At 41.2% G+C, this 21970-nt stretch overlaps 1 protein-coding gene across 1 annotated transcript in view; it reads right to left on the bottom strand.

Moving 5' to 3' along the window:
• Window positions 1-21970, bottom strand: part of Il5ra (interleukin 5 receptor, alpha) — a 48167-nt gene that overhangs the window by 5582 nt on the left and 20615 nt on the right. Inside the window, exons 7-11 of the mRNA XM_005383750.1 lie at window positions 19787-19940; window positions 19524-19711; window positions 17215-17357; window positions 13700-13838; window positions 408-501 (exon numbers count right to left, since the gene is read on the bottom strand). Coding sequence (XP_005383807.1) covers window positions 408-501; window positions 13700-13838; window positions 17215-17357; window positions 19524-19711; window positions 19787-19940 — 718 coding nt within the window. The remainder of the gene's footprint in view (window positions 1-407; window positions 502-13699; window positions 13839-17214; window positions 17358-19523; window positions 19712-19786; window positions 19941-21970) is intronic.

Genomic DNA, 21970 nt, shown 5'->3' with positions numbered 1-21970 from the left:
GCAAAAGCGCCTGCCTGGCAAGCGCAAGGTCGTGAGTTCGGTTCCCGGTACCGGAGAAAAACCAAAAAAAAAAAAAAAAAAAAAAAAAAGAAGCAGGTAGCAAACGGGAGGCTGCGCGGGAGTCAAGCACACAGAGATAAAAGTCTTCACAGACGTTAGTAGCTAGAAACGTAGAAAGTCCGTGGAGCAGCTGACAGCCACACTGGGCTCTGTCCAGTTTCTGTGTGTCGCCTCCTGATGTTTGCCACTTTTGATTTGGGCGTACTCATCTCAGAAAAGCTATCCAGGAGCAAAACTGCTGTAGATTCCCCCAGATAACAAGAACTATCTGTCCCATAGATGCACAGTAAGACTCAGCGTTCAATACGCAGACCCAGCTGGAAGCGCTTAACGTAGAGAATACCTACATTCTGCAGAGGAGTAAGGAAGTTAACGAGATGACGCAGACGGTTGCTGTAAGTGCGATGAGAAACCATTCGGTGATGCGCTTCTGCTCCTTTCCTGATTGGGGAAGAAAAGGAGACAGAAAGAAACCAGAGTAAGAATTAGGCGCCAATAAAAGAAAGGAAGTTTGGTTAGGGGTTGCGGGTGCTGGATGACACTGGGGAAGTAGGTAGCTTTATCTTCCTGAGCCTGAAATTTCTCATCTAAAAGGGAGAAAATGTCCATCTTGTAAAGCTGCTATGAAGGTGAAATTTACTGATGATAGCTGGCTTTTAATCTTAAAGCAGTGTTTATTAAATCAATCAGCAAACATTTAGAGTCCATTCTGTGTACTTTGTCGATTGGATCCTGGATATGCCACCTTACCAGTTTTAGGTGAGTGATAAGGTTTTAGATGGAAAATCCATAAAAAAAAAACATAGCCTCCTCAGCATCCTACTTGCATTTCAGTAAACATATTTGTACAAGGTTGGCAATGAAACTTTTCAAGGAAAGAAAGTATGAGGAAAATACTCATAGATGACAATAAAGTCATTCGAGTCTGCTATTAAGTGCTTTTTAATCCTAACTGTCCCCAAAGCGCCCTTTATCATTATACCAATTGCACAGATAGGAAAACAGAAGAAAAACTTTGTTGTCAGTACACAGAGTATTTTGTCTACAACCTTCCTCGCTGTCTAAATTTGTTCCTGATCTACATTCAAAGGACAGATTCTTCATTTGGTTTCAGTGACAGGCCAGACGGGGGTGGTTAAAGGTAGTTTGATTCAAGAGGAATCCAAAGCCCTTCACTAACTGGCTTTCAAAGAATCAGTGCACTTATTAAACCACCTTTGTTACTTTCAGAGAATAATGCAAATCCTGAAGTACCTCTCTGAATACAGTGAGCTTGTTTTCTGTGGGAGAGACCACTCATTCACTCATTCCTTTATTCTTTCATTTAACAAGAATTTACTGGGCTCCTATTGCATGTCTGGCTGTAAAAGTTACTGGGATACAGTGGTTAAAAGAATCTATGTGAACCCTCCTGGGGTACAGTTTAGAGTCCTTCTGGGAAAACCTGCATGAAGCAAGTAGCAACACAAGTAATGATTTAATGACCGCTGCGCTAAGTAGTGTGGCAAGGTGCGTTCTACGCCAGGAGCAAAAGCTTCTGCTACTATTTGTTTCTTCTAAAAATGAGAAAAGAACACAAGTAAGTGGAAATTTCTAGCTCTTGTAAATAGCCTAAGATTTAGTCCAAAATACTTTGAAAAATCTTCAATTGTCAAGGAAAAGAGATGCCTTTGGACATCATGCCTGTGATTCCTGCCCTCCCTCCTCCCTTGCTTTGTAGCTTCCTGAGGACTCTTATTTAGGTTTATCTTCTACCTCCCCAGAGCTTTAATCTTTTCTTTCCACTTTCAAATATTCATAGAGCCCTGTATCTTGGATAAGCCATGACTGTGCTCAGCCATCTCTTCCAGCTATCATCAAATACCTTTTTACCGTATTTCCCAGCCTAAATTTTGAGCAGGAGATGCAGCCCGCTTCATCTTCCTACTTCTGAAACTGGTTTTCTTTTTTAATAACTGGTGACATCATCTTAGTTGATGCCAAAAGACAATTGGTTTCTTTCCCAAGTTTATTTTTCTTGACCTCCTTCCTACGTGTCAGACTGGAGAATGACTCTGAAACAGGGACGCTGGCTTGTACCCAAATGTTCCTTCCTCCATGTCATTTCCTTCTTCCCTTTTTAATTTCAGCTGGCTCTCTCGGCTCACCCCTCTACCCTTTGATATTTACCACTACAGTCTCTTCCCTGAACTTTGAAAAGTTTGTCCATCACAGCTTCATCTTTTAATTCCACAAAGCCTTCTCCCTAGCCTTTATTCCTCTCTCTGCCCCGACACACAGCCGCGCATCTAGGTCAAACGGCGCTGGTAGGTGAAACCCAGCTGAAGGTTTCTCAGAGCTGACAATCGTCACAACCAAATGCACGGTCTTCTTTGCATCAGAACCTCTTCTTTCACTGGCTTTTCCACTTCAGCAAGTTTTTCCAGGCCCCTAAATCCAAAGCCATGTAGTCACCATGACTCTTTCCATTCTTTGCAGCCCCTGCCCCTTTCCACTGTCCCTCAAGAGCACTGTCACAGTCTGAAATGCAAGAGTAACATACTTTTCGCTCCTGCATCCACCTGCACGTAGTCTGGAGACCTGGGCCCTACGCCCGGCTTGCTGGAAGATCATTCTGGCAAACAAGGTAATTGAAATGTAGGACCCCTCCGATCTCTCCCATATTTACACTGGTACCACTCGCTCAGTGCAGGGCTTTGACCCTTCAGGTACACATGCCTCTAACAAAGCTGACTAGAAAAGTAGTACCTTTTCATTGCTAAAAGTCTGAAAGTTGCAATAAAATATAATAAAAAAAAATCTGTCAGGAAATCCCTAAGAGCTTATTTTCTGTACATTTTTTCCACACACTTTTCTGAGCACTCATAGGTTAACAAACATTATGTGAAGTATCTAAAACGTTCAATTTGGTCCTGACACTGATGTTTCCAGGTTATCCCTGTTATTCCCACTGTATAGAGGGAGAAACTAAAGCAGAGGACAAAGTAAGCCAGCTGAACATACGCAGGTCATAAATGGGGGAGAGTAAAAATTCAGCTCAGGACTGGGCAGGCAGCCTACCAGTCACGCTGCTGCATGAGTGCCAATCCACTCCTCTCTTCCTGCAAAAGTCAAAGTGTGCTGCATGTGCCAGATACTTACTCTAAGCATTTCTTTCTTGTCCTCTTTGTGGCTGAATACTCTTCCCTGTAGGGAAGCCTTGTTTTGTGGTTCATTTCCCAGCTGTTAGATCTAAATTTACAGGTCCCATCTTTAATCAAAGGTGGCTGTTTTGCAGACTACCTTTCCTCCAGATAGTCCCCAGCTCCAGGTGGTATGCTATTATATTATTAGAAACATAAGACTAGACTTTTTTTAAAAAGTTTAATTTTGAGATATGTCTGTTGAAAACAATAATTAGCCACACTTTGTAAGATGGTAGAAAACACCCCCTCCAAGAGGCAAAACTTACATTTTCCCAATTCCCACTGATGCTCACCGGTTTGCAGTTTTATATTCAGCTCTGTATTCAGTTCTCTGGGTTGGAAATGAGCATCCTCTTAAATCTTGCTTTTACTGCACTTGCTCGTATCTAATAGGAAGAACAACTGGCTCCAACTGATATCAAATCAGGTACTGTCTCCTTTTATTTCCAGGCCTGGTTGTCTGAATAAAGGTACAAACCTAATTTCCCCAGCTCTGAAACTAATCATTCCACACTCTTAACCATTTTGAAAGTGGAAACTCTTAAACTCACAAACATAGATGTGAATTCAGCAAAGAACTTTTAAACAACAAAGTTATCACCTAGCTCACAGCTAGGTTATGCAGATAAGGTTTGGGGTCCTCCAGAGAGGCCCAGGAATGTTGTAAATGTTATCAGGGTTACACACTCAGTCATACTGGTGACTCAATTGTGCAGTAACCCCTAACCTGATATGTCAAGTCCTGATAATGCTACTGTTTTCTTCTGGCCATGATTACAAAAGTCATTTCAGTTAAACCACTCTCTCTAGCTGCTCAACTTGGTTCTCCCTCTGATAAGTGGAGATTCTCACTGGATTAACAAAAATACAGAGGCAACAGATTACTTTTAAGTCAATGAAAAAAGCTACTGATGCATGCGGGGTCCTGCATGAGTCACGGTCAGAGCTTGCGGACAGTTGACAAATTAGCCATTTGCTTGGTCTGTTCTCCCACAGCCAAGGAAGAACCAAACCCAAGAGCAAAGTGCATTAAAAGCTTTCACATGCTCACTTCTGAGTGGAAATTACTTGCAAATCACTTGCTATTCACTTATTTATTACTGTAAAAAGTAGAGAATCAGTGATTATAAATAAGTGAATTCATTGATCCATAAATGAAACTAGCTTAGTTTCACCGAACACTGAAAAAAGGACACAGATTCCACAACAGTATATGTATTTGGGTAAAAATAATTAAGAATTCCACTACTCTAAAATTAGGCATTCCTTTTATATATCTTTAATATGACCTCTGAAGTCTCTAACATTTCTTAAAAACAAAACAAAACAAAATAAAACCAAAATTTCATGTGCAAGGCCTTGGTTTTCAACCAGGTTATTTGAATCTTTTTTGAAACACAATACTTTGTCTGTCATTAACAGTGGAAGCCACAGATGTGTCTTTTTAAGAAATCGAGGAGCACTGCCATTTGGTTATGCAGAGATGAGTTTTAGGAAAAGGCATTCGCATAGCTTGTTCCAAGGAGGAGAAGCCCTCTAGACTCTCTGCTTGTGCCTGGCTATTCTGGAGAGATTGTCAATTTAGACAATTGGGGAACTCAGCTACCTGGCTTCTGTTGTTCTTGATATATTAACCATTTGGTCTTGCAAATAATGCAACTGAAGGAAATGTTATTGTTCTGTGGTTCAGGCATGGATGTGGAGTGGGAGGGGATGGAGACAACACAGAGAGCAGGAAGTCTTCAGGCATTGGACCGCACTGCTCTGGCTGTCTTGGGTACTTCAGCAAATCACTTCTATCCTTGCGCTGTAGCCATTTTCACTCTAGAATTCTATAATCTGCATAGTTCAGACTGATAGCTCTTAGGAGGTAAATTAATTTGGAAGCCTACTGCCCCTTAAATTGTCCACACAAGTATCAGCTTTCAATGCTCCTATATTGATTTTTGGATCTGATTTCAGACTCACCAACAGGTTTGAAGGGAAAGGAGCTAATTAGCAAATTGATGGGACTTTTCTAATAAAGCAGCCCTGCTGTGTTGTTGCAACCAGCAAGTGCTGGAAGAAGTTCATATGGCATCAAGAGGGCTGGGGAGTTGAGAGGATATCAATATGTTAGTAGATGATACAGGGTTTAACTAGCTTCCTGTGGCTTGGCTCTGGTTGGAGACTGAGGCTGTGCTGTCACTCATAAAAGCAACCCAAAACCTTAATCATAGGCTCCTAATGCCAGCAAAAGTCAGAGAGAGACTTTTGTGTCATGAACTTTCCAGGGCAACTTGTCAAATGGACCTTGCATCATGCCTGCAGCCTCAGTGAAGAAAACAGAGTAGTGCAAGTCCCAGTGTAAAATGCACAAAACTGTGATCATGTGGTGACACTGGGTTCACGTGAACCAAATATGGAAAGTTAACAGCATCCTGGGAGGTGCGTATGGGTGTCTGTGTTCATTCAGGACCGACTGGATGGCTCCCTGCGCTGCTGTTTGTGTTACCTGCAGGAGGAAAAGATTTAATGAAGCATAAAAGGGAACTGCCTGTGAAATTTCCTTTCCTCTCTGAGCCTTCCCAACAGCACCCAGGGTTTCCTCTCTTCTGGATCCCCTACAAACCCAGAACCTTTCCCTGTGAAAAGCCGCTGAACCTGTTCTGCCAACCTGCTAGAGCAGGTGCAGTCATCACATACAAGTAAGCGACAAAGCATGAAAATCGTAGTCCAGTTTTGCCTTTGGCTACTAAAGTGACCTTCACCATGGTGTCTGTTCCACCTTCTGTTTCCGGCTTTGGAAAGGGAGATAAGGAGTAAGTGAATTAATGCATCTAAAGTGCATGGCATGGTGTTGGTAGGTAGTAGGTGCTCCGTAAATACTTATTTTACTTAGAATTAAATGCATTGTGCCAGAACTAAGAAATCCAGGGGCATTAGGGCATTAGGGACATTAGCACGGACGTCCGCCATTAGGGCAGTGGGACAACTGCAATTTCCCTAAACACTCAAGGCAAGATCAAAATTGGAGTGCTGTCAGAGTTCTCAAGAATCCAGACTAGGGCTGGGGATATAGCTCAGTGGCATAAGCCCCTGCCTGGCAAGCACAAGGTTGTGAGTTTGATCCCCGGTACTGCAAAAAAAAAAAAAATTAAGAATCCAGACTAGTAAGCTCAGGTTAGGAGAGATAAAGACACACCAAATATTCCAGATACTAAGGAAGAAAAAGGGGCATAAGGCATGGAAAGTACTACTTGTCAAGAATCTTAATGAAAATTAACATTATAGGCAACTTGGAGAGGAACATTTAGACAAGAGTAGCCTGAAAAGTAAAAAAAAAAAAAAAAAGCTGTCCCTATTGCTCGGTCTGGATAGATCATCAGCCTTTCATAGCCCCTGATCTCCCCGGCTCCAACATGCCCAGTGCTCTGGCCTCAGTCTCTGTAGCTGGAATAATAACTCACAGGGCAATAGAGCTTCCCAGAACACAGGCGTGGAACCAGCCCTACATTTGGGTTCCAGGCCTAGGCCACCACTGAGGAGGTGAGCTGCTGGGCATTTATTTCTTAAGTCAGGAAAGTCAGTTTATGTAGATACAAGATAATGTAGGCTGGTGTGCCAAGCACAGCGGCTGGCCACCCAGTGTGAGGGTCCCTCCTGAGCTTGGGTCTCTTCTGCCCCATCATGAGGCAGAATATATGCATGGAAGGGTGGAATGGGCACAGAGAAGGGTGGCCGTGCCTGAAGCCACGTTCCTGGCATGTGGGGACAGAATCTGAACGCTCCTCTTGCGTCCGCCATTAGGGCAGTGGGACAACTGCAAGGCTAAAGTAGTCCTACTCCCCTGCTGAGAGCTGAGCCGCCAAGCGGGGTCTAAAACCACAGGAGCTTGGGTAAGAGGAAGTGGCATCATCAAACCAACTACAGTGTTTACCTACGTGAAATCCCCTATTTGCAACGAAAAGCCTAGAATCATAAGCTATGACAGTCTAAGGTAGCAGAAGTGGGGTTTTCTCATTGTTGAGTCACCTATTTATACTTTTCCAACAGTTTTGCCCCTGTGTTGACTCAGAGGCTCTTACCTCTTATCTCAGGAAAACCTCACAGAAATCTTTTGTAAAGAGCTCCAGAGAAAGCTAAGGTAGGCCCTTCTTTCTTTTTTTCTGGTTTGCCATCTGCTTTGCCACAGTATAAAATTTAAAAAGAAAAACTGGTGGGACTGAGAGAAGGGTAAGAGAGAAAAATACAGCCACAGAAGTGAGAAGGGGGCGAGGGCCAGAGCTCCAGGACCTTGGGAAATATGCACGCTGAGTATAAAATGAAAGAAGGGGGAAGAAAGACCAAAAAAACCTCTCCAGGCTAGTTTCATGGGTGACTCCATTTCCTCCATCCAGCCTTTAATCCCATGCTCCCAGGACAGAGCTACCAGGCTTCCTCACACATTAGTCATCAATGTCAAGAGAGAGAAAGGAAAAATGCGTGGGAGTTTCCTTGGAGTGACTTTACTTCCATTCCAGCCCGTATTCCTGCCTGCCACCCTTATGTTCTGCCTCATTTTATTTTCCTTAGAGCCTAACAGAGTTTAGATGTTCGTGTCACTCTTAAAGGCCCCCATCCCAGCTCAGACCATGACAAGAGAAGAAAGGCCTGAATTTCCAATGAGAAACGTGTCTCGTTACCTCAAAAATGAGATGCACAAGGCACCCTGTGAGCCATGATCACACCTGTGAGAAAGACTGGGTGGATCTTGTGCCACGCATCTCGTGCTTAAAAAGAAAACTTTATAAAAGTACCTTCTCACTGATGCCTTATCGCACTGCCATGTTGGTTCTGGCCACCAGATGCTGCTTCCAATGAGTTCAGAGCAAAGTTTAAGGTTTGTTTGAGGGACAGTTTTTGAGACTGAGGGTGGGACTCATCACTGAGAATCATGTCTGAGCCTGACCAGGGACACAGCTGGAAATTAATGCGGCCAGCAGTCTCTTTTCCACAGGGAAGATGAACTGTGGGGAAATCCATTTTCATAACTGTGTGTTTCACACTTGGCATTTGGGCTTCAGGAGAGGAGAAAAGATGACAGCTTGAAAGAACAAGAAGCTTCATTAGGACTTGACTCAGGAAACAAACGTTTCTGTAAACAGGCGATAACCAAGATAAGAAAGGAAAAGAAGAACTGGAAGTTAGAGTTTGAAAAGGAAAGAGTCTCACAAAAATTGGGAAGTGCCACTCCTAAGACAGAAACCAGTTGATAAAGGGCAGTTGACAACAGTATTGATAAAGTCAAACCACTGCTTCCACTGTGGGAAAAAAATCATTCTCTGGATATCCTGGAGTGGGAAGGGGGAACAAAGGCATAGTTCAGGGCAGACACCCTATGTGCCTCCTGGCTGACTTGGGACTTTGCCAAGCAGAGCAGGAAGCAACCGCATATACACCTGCCCCATCTCATTAATCAAACTTACCTCTGTCTCATTGGTTATGGAGTAATCTTGGACTATAGTGGGTTAATTTAGTTAATTGAATCTATTCTAATTTGTTAATTGGCTCATATGTCACCTACTTGAGGAAATTATACATTAATAGGCGCTTCTTGGCTGTTTGACAACTACCGAGACATTTACTATCTCTGGGCCTTCATTTCCTTACCTTAATTAAAATGGAGGGGGTGGACTTAACACGTGTAAGGAAGGGGTGTTATCTGAGTTGTACCTGGGAATGAAAATGGAAGGGGAGGGCTCCAGGGTGCCATTTATAAGGCAAGGTAGGAGAGGAGGAAGAGCATTAAAAGGAAATGAGTGTTTAGCGGCAAAATTGCCTGATAGACTGCCAGCTGAGCATAATTATTGCTGCATCCTCAAGGGGTAAGGAAGAGCCATGCAAAATGTCCCCAAGAGGCTTGGACTTCCTATTATGTTTATTAATCATCTTGATGAAAATGGAAAGTCTGCATTGATTAAAATCACTAATGACCCTAAACTGAATAGGAGAGTAAATTCCAGAAAGGATGGATTTATAAGGTAAGAACTGATATTAATCAGCCCATCTTCATGAAATGGGTGGCAGTAAATGAAATGGGATTTGCCATAGATAATAGCAGTGAGGTACACCTGGGGGGAACTATAATGAGTCCAGATCCAAACTAGGAAGCTGTTATTTAGGAAATAATAATGGTGAGAGAGAGAGTTCTGAAGGGGAGATGAATAATAAATTTAAAACAAGCTTAAAATCCATTCTCATGATGAATCATAATTTCATTCTCAGCACTTTTGTGGCCCAGCTGGCAGCAACTGGAGAGTGTGGCACTTGCATTTTACAGGTGAGGAAACTGAGGCCCAGAGATGCTAAGTGCGCCAGACTAGAGCTGGCTGGCACAAGCCTGGCGTGCTAGTCACTATTCTGTCCCCTGCAGTAGTGGCAGAAGATCATCACTCCCTAGGATGACCTCAACTTAGTCTCAGCCTCCTTTTCTGCACTGTATTATAAGCAGTTTCTGATCGCTGGGCTCAGAAAATATCATTTGCCATCTCCAACTTGGGTCATAGAGTTACATGTTAGCAGGTTTGTGGCTAAAACCTAGATCTCCTGATGTGTCGTGTTTCCTTTTCAACCCATGAGTTCTAACACTATAATCAACACTGACTGTCTAACCCAATATTGCATGTCTCTATCTGTTTTCATGAGAAACCCCTTTGAAGATATCAATATGTAGTACAACAAGCATTGTTAATTTCCTACCACTTTGTTTGTAACTCTGTATTGTCTTTACTGTTCTTTTGCTATTTTGTAAAAGGTTGTCTGTCAATGTTTTCCTTTTATTTTTAAAATAAAAAAAATAAAATAAAATAAAATTCAAGCAATGAGAAAGCATAACTGGCTTCTTAGAAACGATTCTGACCTCAATGTCCAGCATGTTGCTTTCAGGCCCCTTGAGTGACATTTAAAAAAAATCTCTGAAACTATGTGTATAGTAGTGTTTCAAAGATACACAGAAATATCAGTGCTGCCTAATGAGTTTTATGGACTTGAGAAATAATATAAAACATTCTTAAAAAGGAACCTACCAAATGCAAACAATGAAAAGTAGGTTTCTGCTATAGGCATTTGACATAATTAATAATCTTGTTAAAAATTCCCTGAGAATGTTTCGTCTATTATTTTCCCTTTTGCAACACCAAGTGAATTTTGTCTGTGCAAATGCAGCAGTTTTAAGGAAGTTCCTCCGTGTGCATGGTCAGTTTAGGTGGGTTAGGGTACCATCCTGGGAAGGAGATGAAGGTGGGGAAAATCAGCTTCTGCAGAATTGTGCAGCAGGTGAATTTGGGTCATTCTCGGTTTTTTTGTTTGTTTGTTTGTTTGGTTGGTTGGTTTTTTTTGGTTCCTTCCAGAAGGTTTGTGGGGCTCCTCTCAGACCTCTACATGATAGCAGCAACACCCCATAATGCTGTGTTGATAGTGTATTGCACAACACGAGGGGGTGCCATTCTCTCATGGGAAATCAGCAGTGGTCTCCCTGAAGACTTCATTTCTCAGGCCTCTCATCTTTCCTAATCTTTGATGGAAATCTATCCGACAATGTGCAAGATCTGACACATCTCCAGTGGGTTAATGGCTCACTGACTAAGAAGTCCTTGAAGACCTACCCAAAGCCAAAGTGAATGAATTACATCACGGACGATTTTAATATGTGCCAAAAAGAAATCTTCACTGCATGCTATGGTTTGTGTCTAGATGTCTCCCCAAAGCCTCATGCAGTGATGGGTGGAGCTTTTCACATGTTGAATCTAGTGTGTGTGATGCTGGGATTAAATTCGTGATGCTGGGATCAAGGATGTGTGGTTACTAAATTAGTCTACAGATTGGGCTGGCGTAGTTCTGAGAGTGGATGATGATAAGGCCCACCCGAGGTGTGAGTGCTACTCATACTAAGGGTAGAATATACGGGAGAGAAAGAGGGTTGCTTTCTGTCGCTTGCTGCTTCTTTGCTACTTTGCTGCTTTGCTGCCTTCTGAGCTGTTTCTCCTCTGCCATGCCCCTCTGCCATCCCACCCTGCCTTGGAGCCAGCCAACTATGGGCTGAAACCTCTACAAACTGTTAGCTACAATAAACCTTTCCTCCTTTAACTTTGAATATTGAGTATTTTATCTCAGCAATGAGAAAGTGTAACTAAGATGCTGTATGCTTCAAATGGTCATGCAAAATCCCATAAATTAAAGAGAGTTGTGTCCAGCTGTTAGCACAAGGTTAGCTATCAGGATCTTTTGCATAAGCCTTTAATTGTTTCAGCACCTTGCAACTTCCAGGATCCCATCACACCATGCACAGTGCCAAGAAATTAGATGCCAGTGGCAGATACCCTGGAGCTGAGCCCTGTCTCTGGCACTTGCTGGTCATGCAGTTAAGCAAACTAAATTTTCCAAACCAATTTCCTCATCTGCAAAACAGGTTTGTTGAGAGAATTTACTCGATAATGCATAAGAACGATCACAATTCTTGGAAATGACTCCCCACACCTGTGATCTGCCATCTCTGTTCTATTACCTCATAACATATGCTGGAGTGTCCTCCTTTATCCCGCAAATGGAAGCCAGCAGAGAGAAACGATTTGTCTAAGAATACACCTTCAATATGTGCCCAGACTGGGTGCTAAGCCCAGGCTTTTTATGTAAGACTTTAGTGTTCTTTCCCCTTCCCTGTTCTTGTGGACTTAGTGCATCATTTGACTTCAAATGTCTCCACGTCCGGGCTGCATGGCTATGGCGTATACACAAAAACATTACTTGTTTCTGTAACTGTCCCCTCTCATAAAATACCTGTGTCCTCTTCCCCAAGACACAGAGATAATGGCAAACACAGCGTGTGAAAGTTTTTATCTTCAAGGCGCAAGGCCACCTCCCAATGACCTGATACATGGCCGATGTCAGGTTGCCATCTGATACAAGTTGAAACTAACAGGATGCCCCAAATGGAGCCACCATCCAATAGCCATTATCCTTCACGGATGCACTAAAAGATAAGGTGTTTATTTTACTTGCCAAGCAAGCTACTTAGTTGGATCATAAGCAAAACCTGCTGCAAAACCAACCTAGGAGCCCAGGAGATGTCCAACCCTGTAGGTCTTCTGTCAGGAATGAGTGTAGGTATTGTGGGCCTTGCAGATGATTCCATTTTGAAATCTTCTTTAAGAAAAGAAACAAAAGTCTGAATTCAGAATTAGATACAGGAAAATTCTAGGGATAAAGAGCAGATTAATGATTGCCAGAGGTCAAGGGGAGAGGGGATAGAGAGATGTGTGTTGTGAAAGGGCAACGTGAGCAGTCCTTACGGTGATGAACTCCTTTGCACCCTAGCTGAGGAGACTGCTCCATGAAGGTAAGTGTGTGCTGAGATTCTCCCAAACCACCTCACTGGAAAACTCAACACACGGAGATGAGCACATATAACATTGATAGACTCTGAGTAAGATTCATGGATTGTCAGTGCCAGTTTTCTACTTATTATATTGTACTATAGTTTTGAAAGATGCTACCCTTGGGCAAAACTGAGTGAAAGGAAGATGGGATCTCTGTTTTCTTACAACAGCTTTTAAATATACAATGATCTTAAATTGTTTAATCTGAAAACTTGGATAGCTAAGATTTTCCATGATGTAATTCATTCACTCGGCCTTTAAGAAATTCTCAGGCAAGCCAGGCAGAGTGGCACAGGCCTGTAATCCCAGGACTCAGGAGACTGAGGCAGGAGGATTGCTGTGAGTTTGAGGCCAGCCTGGGCTACATAGTGAGTCCAAGGCCAGCTTGAACTACGTAAGAAGACATTGTCTCAACAAAAAAAGGAAAAAAAGAAAAAAAAGAAATTCTTAGGCTGTGACCCATTAGCCCATGGGGATGTGTCAGATCTGATGCATATCAGGTCAATGTTCCCCAAAGGCTTGGAAAGATAGAGGAAAGGCCTGGAAACAGAGAAAACGAGGAGGGAAAATTAAAAACAAAGACTAGGTACACAGCCTGAGAAGTTCTTGTGCTCACAGGAAACTTGGATGTTTAAACTTGGTTGGTTGGGGCTTTCTGTGGATCTAGTATATACACAAGATAGCTAAGATAATTGTACTACTACTAATTTCTACTGGTTTATTGAAAGGAACAGTTAATGTTTAATTTTTTAAATCAATTTTGCATATATCTGGTAATCTGAACAACTACTTTGAAGTTAACAATATGCAGTATAGCAACCATTGTTGATTTCTTATTATCTTGTTCTGAAATTCTGGATCATTTTTAATGTGGTTTTTCTTTTTTACTTTTATTCTCTTTAAAATTAAGAAAAAAAGCTTTGTTGGCTTCTTGGCATGTCCATCTGTGGTTGAAAGGTAGTAGACCAATAGAAGATGAGGCAAGCTGACATCCAAAACCATTTCAAGACCCACGAACAGATGGTATATTTCTGGGATTATCTGTTTTCAGAAACTCACCCACGGAAATAGGCTGACTCCACTTGCTCCACAGCCCCATGGCTCTACACTGAGGGCTCACGGTTGCTCTCACTTGAATGGAGTACTGAGAAACACCATCAGTTGTGGAGACAAATGCATGGGTTGTTGTCTTTTCCACCTAAAAATTAGCATTATAAGACTCTAGAAATACACTTTATGCCAATTATCAGCTTGAGAGGTCATCTATAGGTAATATAACTTACTGTTTATAGCAAGTGATTTAAAATTCAATGGGATACATGATAATTAGGTTACTACAGACCACTCTCAGTGATGTGTTGGCAGTCACCCTTCAGAGAATGCTATCTTATAATCAAGATATGGAAAGCAGTCAATTGTAGAGCCTAGATGAGGTCCTCTGGGCCCAGTTGGTGTTTCAGAATCAAAGACTGGAGTAACCTTTACAAAAACACACGATCCCCTTTGCCTTGTTCCTTCATATTCCGAAGTCCCATTCCTAAATGGTATTATGGTTTCCAGCATATTCAGCTGGTGTCAGGAAACCATGGCCGGCTGCCTGATCTTGTATAGCTGATAAACTTAGAATGGCTTATATATTTGTAACGGCTTGCAAAACATCCAAAAGACTATTTCGTGTGACATGGAAATTACATATAATTGACATTTCAGTGTCCTTGAATCAAGCTTTACTGGAACACAGCCTCGTGTGTTTGTGTATTGTCCATAGCTGCTCTTAGTAATTGTGACAGACACTGTATGATCTGCAAAGCATAACACACTGTACTTACCGTGAGGCTCACAGACCTCTGATATAGGAATATCTTAAAACAACTGTAGCTGAGGCACTGGGGAAAGAAGGATGAGGGACTCATAGAAAGTAGAAAGAACAGTGATCTTGAACTGAAGGTGGGCAGTTAACTGCACGGCAAGGTCTTCAACCTTGCTGAGCCTCCATTGCCTCCTCCATGAAACTGGAATAAGAATACTCAAGACAAGCTGTGTGTGGTAGCCTATAATCCCACCACCCTGGGAGGCTGAGGCAGTGGGATCACAAGCTTCAGCCCAGCTTGTCTCAAAAAATAAATTCGGGAGAGATGAAGCTAAGTGTAATGGCCTTGGGTTTGATCACCAGTACCAAAGCAAACAAATCCACAACCAAAGGCATGGATGACTGAGCTAATTGGAATTATTGTTGTCAAGCCCAAAGCTAAGAATATATTAGCTTCAACCACATCAACATTGCCAATATTCAACCATTTTTTGACCTGTATAAGGAGTAATTTTGGCTGATTTAATATATACTCAGTGAATGACAATTTGCCACAGGCACTTTAAATTAGCACTACATCGTCCCGTGTTAAAATGACATTGTGTTTTCAAAATGAGTCTTTCTAGTTCTCATTCCTTGTCAGTGTCACAATCATCCGGCAAACCTGCCATCCCCAAACCGGAGATTCGTCCATGACAACATCTTATATCCCCTGGATGTGTTTCTCCCCTCCTCACTCCTGCCCCATGGCCACTGCCTATCTTAGCTTTTGTAATCTTTTGCTTAGACTTTGGGCCATAGCTGTTAACATATAGCTTCACATCTGTGTGGCTTCTTGCCGCATATATCCAGTTTTCACACTGCTACCTAAATGATTATTCCCTGCAAATGTTGTCATGTTTCTGTCATGCAAACCCTTCATTGCTTCGCATTGTGTATGGCCATGGTAGTTGTTTTTTTAAAAAAAAATTCCTTTTAAAAAATGTCCTACAGAGCCACTCTGAGAGCAGTTACAGGAAAGAGAGTTATAATTCCTGTATTGGTTTTATGTATAGAGAAACAGAATCGATGCCACTTGGCTTGAAGAACCCCGCTCTCTCAAACCTTTGAGTTACTCCCTTGCCTTACACCCCTGCTAGCAAAGTGTGGTGGGTAGACTTGTGTGTAGGGCAGGAAATGTTTACTGGTCTGCAATAAGGTACAAAAAAGATACTGAGACTATCATTTAGAAACTTGCAGAGTCTTTTCACATTGCGATGATATCCAAGCATATGATCCATCAGCTTCTATTCTACATGTCGTTTATCATGTTTAATGTTTCTAGCAAATTGTTTTTTATTGAATTTTACAAAAACACAAATCTATGATAGATTGGAAATTTACAAAAGAAAACCCACCCTCCCCTGTAGAGATTTCAGAAAGCACAGGCTAAGAAAATACTTTTCTTCTTTTCTTACCGGGGAAAGTTTTTGTTTCTCATTCCTGCTTCCATTCACTTCCTCTCTGTGCAGTCCCCAGAAGGTTGTTTTTCTGGCTCCCTGCTCTGTCCTTGCATTAGCCTGAGTGTCTACGAAACCAAGCTCCTCTACTGCACATGCAAGGTCTTATTTACCTATGTATCTCCCACCAAGATGCCAATTTGTAAATATTTGTTGAATAGAATTGAATTTGCTTTGTCTCTTATCAGTAAGATGAGTTTGATTCCTGACTTTTATTTGTATTCTTGTTTGGTCTTGTTTTCTCTGGCTTTGTGATCATGGGCAAGTTATTTTCTCTCTTTTGCCTCACTTTTTTCTGAAATAGGAGATAATCACATAATAGAACTATTGTTGTGATGGAGTAAACAGACATAATGCAGTTCACCACATAAAATACACAGAACACTTTTTAACTTGCAAAATTTAAACTGTGGTTAGTGGTAGAGCTTTACAATGTTAGAGGTAGGGCTGACCATGCATGAGGCCCTGAGTTCAATTCCTAACACCTAAATACCTAGCAGGACTAGGTGGGGAACAGGGGTGAAACCTCCTCCATTAAGCAGTTCTGCCCCAACACCATACTCTGCCATCATCATTCTGCTATTTCTGAGCCTGACTATGCTAGGTACCTCATCCACATGGAATCATATAGTATTTGTCTTTTTGTGACTGAGTTATTTCACTTATCATGATGTCCTCATGTGTCATTAATGATGTAGAATGCATTAGAATTGCCTTCCTTTAAAGGCTGAAATATATATATATATATATATATATATATATATATATATATATATCACATTTTATTTATCTGTTCAATAATAGACATTTCTGTTGCTCCCAACTTTGAGCTACTGTGAATAATGTTGCCATGAGTGTGAGTGTCCATGCAGTGCTTTGAGACCTTGTTTTGAATTGTTATATATGAAGTGGAATTATTGGCTTATCTCATACTTATATTTTTTTGCTTTTTTCTTTCTTTCTTTTTTCTTTATGAGAACTCACCTCACTGTTTTCCAGAGCAGCTGTACCATTTTACCTTCTAACCCAAAGTAATACCAAAAAATTTTGATCTGATCCTTTGTATTATTTTCAACCAAAAGTACCTCTATTCAAAACAAAATGTCTGTAAGATCTAATTTATTTCTGTAATACCTGAGGTAGCTGTAAGTTAATTTGGACATTGTTGGTACAAAATTATAACCAGAGCAATTGCTAGACATAATTTTTCAATGCTTCTAAAATTAATATCTATCATCAAATACTGGAATGATCTGAAGACTTACCTGAAAATAGCCCTTCGTGTTGTAAATTTTCACTTCATACTCAAAGCAGTGGACTGGAAAGGCAGAAACTGGTTTTTCCCAATGGATGGAGAGACGAGATCCTTCCATCTCTGCTGTGACATTTATTGGAGGATTTGGTTGATCTAAGTTAGAGAATGAGAGGTCATTGACATTTCTTTAGAACCAGTGGTCAGGGCTGATAATTACAATCCACTCACACTTCTTCAGCATTTCTCTAAGATATAGTCCTTCCAAGGTTTGCCATCAAGTCTTAATCAACTGATCTCCAAGCCATAGGAAGTCAGTGGCTTACCACAAGAGTCCTGCATTGTAGTGCTAAAGAGAGACCCCTCTTATAGACTAAAAGATTTCTGCTGTAGATGGAATTGCTTCCCTTCTCAGCTTATTGCAAGATTCACCCCAACATCACTTTAACTTTCTGAGTTAGACCAAACTCAAGATAAACCTGTACATGCAAGGAGCATGCTCGAGAGCAACCACACAAGCCCTGCTACCCTGGCTTCCCCTTTTTGGATTTCAGTGTTTTATTTTTGTTTTGTTTTGTTTTGTGTTTGGAGGATAGAATAGGAAGCTTTAGTTTTCTTGTGCATAAAAAATAGACTAAAATAAGTGTTTTTACTTTTTATACAGTTCTTTTCCCTGAGATTTGATTGTCTCATGACTATGTAAGATGAGTAAAAATTATTTCTAGATGATTGTGCTTTCTCTTACATTATGTGATTTAGAGCTCACAGTTAATGAGTCACAGGACCAAGCTAATAACGGGGTCTACTGGCTTCAGAGCCAGCCATTGCCTAAGAATAAATTTCTTACCAAAGATGTACTTTTTTTTTAGTAATCTGAAGACCTCAAAAAAATGATAAAATCAATTAGTCTATACTAGGTATATCCATTTTTGAATTATTGGTTTCCAGGTCTCTCTCAGCATGTTCTACTGTCTATTTTCATGAAAGTAACATTTTCAGGTCATCTACAAAATACACTCTTGAAGAGAATTGAATAACCTCTTTCATAAGAGCTATGATTATTTAACAAAAGTTATACTCCATTTAATATCAATATGTCACAAGCCAAATTATTTCTCTTAAATAATTGTTTAGTGTATTTATTGAATTTTTCATGTGTTTGTGTGTGTGTGTTTTTTGTTTTGTTTTGTTTTTTGAGACAAGGTCTCGCTCTATAGTCCAGCACTTGAACTCACTCAGTAGCCCAGGCTGGCCTGTAACTCACGGTGATCCTCCTGCCTCAGCCTCCTAAGTGCTGGAATTACAAGTGTGGGCAACCACATCCAGCCTATATCTATTGAACTTTTATGCCAGGCACCATTTTAAGAACTTTAAAAACACTTAATGCTCACAAAACCTCATAGGAACTATTCACTTATCCCTGTTTTTTCTATAAGACCAAGCACCGAAAAATAGTGAGCTTGTCCAAAGGCACTCAGCTGGTCAGCAGAAAAGCCAGGACCTAAGCACAGGCAGTCTGGCTCCACCTCCCAACACTGAAGTCTTGGGTGTTGGTGTACAAGACTGCAATATGGCAGGCCCCTGGTAAACTTTATTGATAAAACTCTAGGATGAGGGGAGGCATCTTCTGTTTTGAGAACTGAGTGTATGAAACCTTAAATAATATGTTCAGTGCTGAGATCTAGATGCCAAGGGGTCACTTGCATCTTGAGAACATCCAGAGTGGGCCCAGAATGGTGAGGGATGGTGAGAGTAGTGCCTGGGGAATGCTCTGGGTTGGGCAGTTAGCTCGGAGAAGCAAGGCCTTAGTATGGAAACCTTGGTCACCTCTGAACCACCGAGGGACCACCCTTCGGGGAAAGAGCCCTACCACAGGACCCATGGCAGAAATTTCACAAAACCAGTCAGAGCTGATAAGAGATGGAATGGGCTTTCAGAAGCAGTGAGCTCACTTTTCCTGGTACAGTCTCTCTGAACTGGGGGAGATTTTCTCCTCTAAGGGAAATTTGTCAATGATTGAGTGGTATTTTGGTCACCAGTGAGGGTTGATAGGGGTTAAACCTCAGTAGTATCTCATAGTAGTGACAGGAATGAAGCAAAACGTCCTGTAATATCCAGAATGACATGAGTTATCCTATGACATATCCTATGACATGAGTTATCTGGCCACAAATGCCAGTAGTTCTAAAGCTGAGAAGCCCTGCTGCTATGGTTTTTCAGCATGGGCCGGGTGGTTACTGAGCATCAGAATAACAGTCATACCCTCTCCAGTGCTGAGGTTCTGTGACTCAGTTATTTTGGCTTTGTATAAGTCTGTCTTACCAATGGCTTGTGTATCAAACAGCTGATCAGAGGGCTTGATTGCAGCGTGTTTGCTTGAACCATTAACGTGCACTGCAAGCCTATCACGTGCTTTGCTATGGATAAAAGTCCTTGGGAACCAGCATGCAGTATTTCTGTTCAGCGTATCTTTGCTGTATTCTTGACATTCTTCAGTCCAAGGGCCATACCTAAATTGTAGCGTTCATGAGTTTTATAAGGCTAGAGGAAGCAACCCATTTGCATAAATAAAAATAGGTACTAACCTATAATAGAGGAAATACTGTGTGTCCTCAGGGGCATCCTTGCCAGCAAGCCAGGTGCAATGAAGAGAAACTTGGTATGACTTTAAGTTTGTGTCATCATCTGCTGCAGTGTTTGTGGTGCAAGTTAAATTCACAATTGAAGTTCCAGGAGACCCTAGGTGGTTGAAAATACAAATAAAACATTGTTTTGATGGCTTCTGGGTTTTGTACTTCAAGACTGAAGTGATTGTGAATATCTTATACGACACCAAAAAGCAGCTACAATCACCTATTTATAGAAATCTACTTGCAAAGGGCCAACTGGAGGTTTGAAAGTAGAATTACAAAACCCCTCGTTCTGAGATCACAGAGATTTCCAGCCACTGTACTTTGGCTGGGGTTTTGGGGGTTGTGTTCCTGAGTAACATATATAAAAAGGACAAGAACAGTAGCCTACACTTTCATTTAGAAATTAAGTGTCCAGCAACCTCAGCATTCTAATACCACATTTGTCAATAATGTGAAACCTTGGCCCTATTAGTTCTGGGTCTTGTCCCCACCCCCAGTGTAAATTAGATTTTGGCAAAGAAGTTCTCAAGTGCCTCTTTCCATCCCACAATTTGTGATTCACTGATTTATATCCAAATGTTTCATGAATTACATATGATGTTTAGGAGGAAAGGAGTTATGGTAATGCTGTGAAGTAACACCAGGGCTTTGGAGACTCACAGCGCATTAGCATGTTGAAACCCCTCGAATATACAGTAGCAGGACTATAGGTAAACATTGAGATTTTGAATGAAACTCCTTCATGTTTGTTTCATCTACGATTTCCCAAAATTATGTAAGTGGAAAAAATTGTTTTCAATTCAGTTCCTCTTGCAGCACATTAACTGCTGCTCTTCAGAACACAGTAGTAGCTCCTTGGTGTGATTGCTCAGGGAAGGCAAAAAATATTCTGAGCCTAAGATCAAGGCATCACCAAAGTAGAACCCTTGAAAGCTGGAAGGACACTTTTTAGTCTAGTTGAAGCCATCTGGGAATTCTTAAAAATCACTTAGCCTTTTCAAGGGGCACAGGGAGAAAGTAAAGCAAAAGAGCCTCCTACTATGTAGGCCGAAGACTGACTGAAGTCAATTTTCTTAGTAATACATATATATTTATATTATATATATATATCTTGTTTGTTTATATATACAGTCATTCCTCCACATCCTCAGGAGTTAGTTCAGAGTGCCTCCCCCATGAACCAAAGATGCTCAAATCTCTCAGATGAAATAATATGGTAGTGCATGTAATCTATGTTCTTCCTTCCATATACTTTAAACCTGTTGTATAGTATTTATAATACCTACAACAATGTAAATGCCATGTGAGCAAGGATTATATTAAGGAATAATGACAGCCAGTCTCTTCACGCTCAGAGCAGAAGCAGTGATTTGTTTTGGAAATTTTTAATCTACAGTAATTTGAATATATAGATATGGAATTTGTGGTGTGCAGGGCCACCTGTATGTGTGCAGTGTGTGTCCCCACACACTAAATAATCAGATGATTTATGCCCAAGTTTACTTTAAAGTTTATAAATGAGCTTGTCGCACAGTTTTCATCCAAGGAAATTATTTGGTATGAGTTTCCCTTAGCTTCAAGACAGAAATAATGACTTTTTCATTAGTGTCAACCTGTACTGAGGTACTGAAAAAATAAACAGAAATGCATCAATTCAATACAAAAAAGTGCATTATGTTAGCTGGGCACAGTGGTGCACACCTGTAATCCCACCACCTTGGAGGCTGAGGCTGGAGGAGTCCATGAGTTTGAGGGCAACCTGGGCTACATGGTGAGTTCAAGGCCAGCCTGCACTACAAAGTGAGACTGTCTCAAAAAACCAAAAAAAAATAAAATGCATTATGTATAGGTAATCCAGTTCTCCACTGCAGAAAGGTAGGATAATGATTTAATATAAGGCACATAATGATAGATATTTACGACCTTTCACATACCATAAACCAGCCTGATTAGTTGGGATCAAGCCCATTGTAAATTTCCAGGACTGTGGTCAAAATGATACGTTATAACAATTAAATAAGATGTTATTGTTTGCAGTCACAGCACAATTCAGGAGTTGCTGTGGTTTGAAAAAGTGGAGGCTACCATTAGCATACCTCACAGATCTCGAGAAAACATGCCTTAAATTCATCTGGA

This window comes from Chinchilla lanigera, unplaced genomic scaffold, assembly GCF_000276665.1.
Source record: "Chinchilla lanigera isolate Chin_1 unplaced genomic scaffold, ChiLan1.0 scaffold00020, whole genome shotgun sequence".
Lineage (NCBI taxonomy): Eukaryota > Metazoa > Chordata > Mammalia > Rodentia > Chinchillidae > Chinchilla > Chinchilla lanigera.
This window is presented reverse-complemented; position numbering and strand designations above follow the sequence as displayed.